Consider the following 6,000-nt stretch of genomic DNA (forward strand, 5'->3'; position numbering starts at 1 on the left):
TAATGAATATGCAATTGTTTAGTGTAAACTATAAAGCACCATACTAACTGTGGTTCTTGTTACAGAGAATACAAAGTGTTCTCACTGTCTTAAAGTCAACTGAGTATTTCCAAGAATATCCCAAGGAGTGCACTGAGAAGAGAACCACCACGGGAGGAAGCAAAGAAGAGACTCAGAGACACAGAAAAAGTGTAGAGGAGAATATAACAGAGACAAAAAGTATACACTCAGGATGACCAGTATGCCCGGCTCTGTGTAACAACTGTAGCGTCAGCAGAATTAACAGTAACGATTTATAGGGCCCTCCTGAGAGCCAGACGCTGGGCCGAGCCCAATGCATCCATCCTCTCATCCTCACAGCAAGCTCGAGAAATATTATTGCTTCCCCATTTTACAGATGAAGAAAACGGGGCTTGACGAGTTTAGGAAAGTGTCTAAGGCTTGACGAGTTTAGGAAAGTGTCTAAAGTTAGATAGTAAATGAGAGAGAGGACTCAGATTCTAGGGTATCTGAGGTCAAAGCCCAGACAGGTACAAATTTCAAAATCTTTTGTTTATGACAAGACACACAGCTCAAAGTCTTTGTCTTCATGTGCCTACAATGTGGAATAACCATGCATTCTGATTTGCTAGGAACACTCCAGTTCACACCTGTTTCCCAGAGTAATTATGACTAGCCTCCCTTTCACTCTCAGAAGTGTCCCAGTTTAGACAAAAAGTATATGGTCATCCTGCCTCAAGGCCGCTTGCCACAGTGAAATGTGTCTACACAATTTTCCGGGCTCACTGCAAAATAAAAATGTGAGGCCTTCTGTTCAAAACGCAGGAAAAAAGTGCTACTAAAGGTACCGAAATATAAATCTTTGTTCTTTCTTTCGTGTATCTGCTCTACTCACACTCCAATGTCCCATTGGACTTCACTTGTAAAACACAAGTTCAAAGATAAAATTAGCAAGAATTTCAAGACAATGATAGCAAAGCATTAAACCAAGTTCCAGGACCTTCTGAGGGTGAAGGCCTGTGCAGCTGCACAGGATGCACGCCCATGAAGCCGGCCCTGGTCTGCCCTTTTTCTGTCCACTCACATTGGTCCGTGAAACCATCGTGATCTTGGCATGCTCTGTGACTGGGTTGCAAACAGGAAACTGGTTGCAACCTACTATTGTCCAGACTTGGGACATTAAATACTGGATATTAGGTCTATAAAATCATGTCTTTAGAAGAAATGTTTTAGAGTATTTCTAATGAAGCATGAAATTTCATTTCCTAAGCAAAACAAGAACATAAATTCAAGCAAATTCGGTCACTCTCTACCATTTTATCTATGACCTAAAGATAATTAATCCAGATAATGTAACCTATCCATGATATCAAATGAAAACTTAGAATACAATGAACTGAAATAATGGTGTGTTACAAAGTCTTTAATACCACAATGCCTGATTTAAATGTTTCTGTTTTTAATGCAGGTATCACATGTTTAATTTAAAACTTTTTGTTATATTAATTCATATGTGCCTGAGCAAAATTTAAATAACTTCCACAATACAGACCAAATGGGAAAAACACAAAATTCAGAATTTTAAGGATGATTGAAGAACTGTCCTTAAAAATGGGGTGGGAAGTTGGCAGATGGGTCAATTGACGGATTCATTCACTCAGTAAGCATCTATTGAGTACCTACCATGTCACAAGCACTGCACAAAATTCTGGGAAAACACAGATGAGTAACACGTGGCCCTGTCTTCAAGAAGTTTACATTCTAGTAGATGACACAAAGGTAAACAAATAAATGCATAAGCTTCCTTTGGTGCTATGGAAGAGTAACCACAAGGAAGAGGGGGTACAAAGCAGTGAGCACTCTAGTCTGGCAGGTAGGCGGGGACAGGATTATGAAAGGTTTCCTGAAAGAGATGAACTGAGCCTTGAAAGCCCAGTAGGATTCCAGCAGGTAGCTAAAGGCTGCAAAGGAGCAAAACAAGAGGCCTGAGAAAGTGTGGCAACCCATGGGAAGAGAGAGCCACTCTAAATGACAGCAGGACAAGCCAAAAGGACAGAGCCTTGCTCAATCAAGAAGTGTATGCATGGGTGGCATAGAGTGGGTGCATAGAGAGAAGGCGCATATAGATTGATACTATGTATAGAGAAAAAAGGCAACTTTCATGGACTATCTGGGAGATGGGGGTGGGGATGGGTGCTCTCTCCCTAAAAGCCCAAAGGGTTGGAAATGAGAAGAGAAAGGAATCAGAAGCACAAAAGACTTTAGTAAGAAAAGTTTTCCCCTCAGGTCATATGATCAAGAGAAATAATACCATTTTGTTTGCTTATTTATGGGCCTATAAGTAAAAATATGTTCTTGGTAAAACTAAAAATATGTTTCTATCTCTTCATAATAAAGATAGGAGTTACCCTTCATCCATGTCAACGGCTTCAAACAATGACAGAAATTTAAAACAATGACCTAACAAATATTTAAATTTGACTTAAGAATGTACTATCAAATTTTTGCAACAAATTGACTACTGCTTATTTAACACTACAGCTATTTTTTAAAAATAACCTATTGTTTGTCTGCATTTCTGATCTTTCCCTAAGGATGGACTCCTAGAAAAGGAATTACCAGGCCAAGAGGTTTGAATATTTTTAAAGCTCTTGGTACATATTAGCTTAGGCTAAAAATAAAACTAGATTGACTACATCAATTGAAGGTGACCAAGGAAAGTACATGGGAATTAAATGTTGCTATGAATAATACCCAAAAAAGAAAATCTAATAATATAAGTAGATCTTAGACTTTGATTGGTTATAAGACTAAAAAGAAGTCAGAGTAAACTTTTGTTTAGGATGACATCCAGGCCAATTAGTGCCTCTGTGTGTGTGAACATGTATGTGCACAAAAATGCACAAAGAAGTGGAGGAGTCCATAATTTCTAAATAAGATAAGAAGAGTGAAGTCATAAAATGATCTACTTGTAAATAGGAAAATACAATTTATTTTATAATTTCTTACCTAACTCTATACAGCAGTAAGTTTTCAATTTTAATAATCAGGTGTTAAGACTAGAGGAAAAGCTGATATTTTAAATAAAGATCAACAAATTGTGGTTATTTTTTGGTTTTGGGTTTTTTTTTTTTTTTTGCAAAGATTCACCCTGAGCTAGCATCTGTGTCAGTCTTCCTCTATTTTGTATGTGGGCCACCGCCACAGCATGGCCACTGACGAGTGCTGTAGGTCCAGACACGGGAATCGGACCAGGCTGCCAAAGCCAAGCATGCTGAACTTAACCACTAGGCCATGGGCCAGCCCCAACAAATTGGTTTTTAAGGCAGGTTAGATTCGCTATTTCTCTAAATTAGGACTCTGCACAGTACTTTTTTCATATACCTACAGCAAGGCGTAACTAATGCAATTTAAGTGCCTCAGATTCTTCAAAAGTCAAAGGACTCTATCACCAACAGTTTCATGAAAGCCAAATTGGAAGCTACTAAAAGTCAAATCTCCTTAAAAACATGCTTTTTTGACACCACTGCATGGAAGTGTACAACAATTCTATTTATCACCAATTACCTGTATATTCTCAAATATCCATACATTCCCAAAGAATGTGGCCCCTGGGGGCTCAAGTATATTGATTTTAACTTGAGAAGCCAACCTGTGCATCTTACATCCCTTAAGACATTGTTCTTTCCTTCTTGCCATAGCCAAGAAGGGAATTTTCTCTATCACGACTTTAAGCAGAAAGTTTATATCTTTCAGAAAACTGAGCAGGAAGCTTGGCCTTTGAAACATTTCCCTTTGGACCAGAGAGGTATGGAAGACGGTAGTGGAAGGAGAAGAAGGTTAGAAGATTTGAGTGAGACTGCAAAGGCTGAAGTTCCCCCGTCTTTGAATGACGCTCTCCGGCATCTGAGTGGAGAAGAAGAGCCAATCCTCGATGTCTTTGTCTTTGCAGCAGTGAGGAGAAAAAATTCAACTTCTGAGTGATGTCTCAGAAGTTTCTTTCACTCACTTTTGCCCCTCCTGGCCCTAAAATGAATGAAACGTTTTCAAAGCAGACTTCCAGTGAGTCAAGTTGAAACTTTGAAACAAAGTTCCTGCCAGTTCCACGAAATCTTGAAACTGTTGGACACGAGTTTTATTATATTGCTCTCCTGGGCTCAGTGTGAACAAGGGACCCAGGAGCTGGGGCAGGCGGGGGCCGCGGGAGCGGGCGCGGGTGGGGGGGGGGGACGGACCAGATTTAAACCCGAGGACTCGGACAGGGTGAGCATCACACGTGGCTTCAATATCCAACAGCTGCTAGAGATCATAACCCCGCTGCTCTTTCTGTCCCCCCCCCACCAGAATCCTATGTATCAAAGATTATTGTAACTAATGGGACTTCACTGCCACGTAATCTGAATAATGAACTCAAGCTCCAGAAGAACCAAGGATCTTTTTTAACTAAATGTACCTGAACGTAGCAGACTAACTTGAATCACTAAGCCAAAGTCTTAAAATCTCCAAGGGAAGAAGAAAAAGGAAAAAAATTACACAATGCAATCGAGCAGGCCAGGGAGGCGGGTAAGGAGGAGTGAGGAGAGATGGGGCAGCAAGGATTCCCTGGACAAGACCTTCTCCCCTTCGAGCTAACTTTTCAAACCCGCAGCTCTCCAAGGCCCGGGCAACTCAATGCATCTCCCGACATTAAAGAAATCCGCTCTCCCCCGTTCCCCCCCCGCGCCCCGGGGTCATCGCGCCCGCGAACACGGCGTCCGCGCGCGCATCGGGGGCCCGCGATGCCCCGACCGGTCCCCCGGTCCCCCGGTCCCCGCGCAGACAATGCCGCGCGCGCTCCCCGCGGCCTCCCTGGGCTCGCGCCCCGCGCCGCCCCGCCGCCCCCTGCGTCGCCGCGGGGACACTCACCGACACCAGGAACTCGAGCGTGCCCACATAGTCCCGCTCGGTCTTCTGCAGCTCGCTGAGCACGCACACGCGCAGCCGAAGCTGCTTCTCCAGGTCCTTGGCGCTCTCGTCGCTCATGGTGGGCGGCGGACGCGGGGTGGTGGCCGGGCTGCGCGCTGCCCCGTCCCCGCGCGCCGAGAGAGGAGAGCTGCTGCCTCCGCCAAGTCCGAGGAGGGACTGGCGACTTCACATGCCGCGGAGAGGCTGGGGCGGGGGCAGGGCAGGGGGCGCCCGCGGGGAGTGCGGCGCGGGAGGCGCGGGGCTCCGCAGAGGCAACTCCCGGGAGATGGGGCTCCGGCCCGGGACCTGCGCGCCCGGCCCCGCTGCTCCGGCCTCACACGGCCCGGGCTGGAGGGGAGGCGGCTCCGGCAGCCACAGCGGTGACTTGGACATTAATCAAATGCTTTGTATCCATGTGACTCCGACCCTTTACCCTTCGCCAAATCTCAGGAAAAAGGAAACACAACCCTGGGGAAGTGTGTTGCGTGCCAGCTAACTAAAAACACACACACACACACAGTCAGCACTTCAGATGGAACTAATTGGCGATTCCCAAACCCAGGAGGACTTACTCCAAGACAGCTCGAGGGTTGCTCCTAGGACTCCCGCCTATTGTTTAGCGTTAATGTGTTTTGTGCAAATCCTGAAAGCAAAGAAACAAGTCCCCACGGTTACGTAACTGGATGGGAACATAAACAACCATGGTATTGACCCTCCCGTCTTTGAAAAGAAACACATTGATTTTTGGTTTTATTCGGGCACAAAACAGGTTTGCTTTTAAAACCCCCCAATCGAGAATATTTCACAGGGCAGATTCCCTCCTGCCTGCACTTGGAAAGTCAATTAGCATAATAAATGAAGACACGGTGGGAAAGTGACAGCCCTGGCCGGTACAATAAACTCCGGATACAATAGCATCGCCTTGCGCTGTGCTCTTTTGGAGGGAGAGCCTTTGCATGTCTATAACTTTTTTTCAACATCAAGATAGTATGTAAATTCAACCAGAGACAAGAATATTTAAGCCAGGTTTGCTTTTAAGAGCTGCTATGATTTAAG

The 6,000-nt window shown here is 44.7% G+C and overlaps 1 protein-coding gene across 3 annotated transcripts in view; it reads right to left on the minus strand.

Annotated features, from left to right (window-relative positions):
- PREX2 (phosphatidylinositol-3,4,5-trisphosphate dependent Rac exchange factor 2) overlaps nucleotides 1-5,673 on the minus strand; it is a 284,540-nt gene extending 278,867 nt beyond the window's left edge. For 2 of the 3 annotated variants that reach the window (XM_004436261.3, XM_087420480.1), the window contains exon 1: nucleotides 4,906-5,672. In XM_004436261.3, the coding sequence (XP_004436318.1) occupies nucleotides 4,906-5,022 (117 nt within the window). In that variant the 5' untranslated portion in view covers nucleotides 5,023-5,672. Of the gene's footprint in view, nucleotides 1-4,905 lie in introns of all 3 variants that reach the window. The other variant, XM_087420479.1, reaches the window with a different exon arrangement.
- Nucleotides 5,674-6,000: the final 327 nt, after the last annotated feature.

Source organism: Ceratotherium simum, chromosome 31 (assembly GCF_057802395.1).
Source record: "Ceratotherium simum simum isolate JZ-2026a chromosome 31, ASM5780239v1, whole genome shotgun sequence".
NCBI lineage: Eukaryota > Metazoa > Chordata > Mammalia > Perissodactyla > Rhinocerotidae > Ceratotherium > Ceratotherium simum.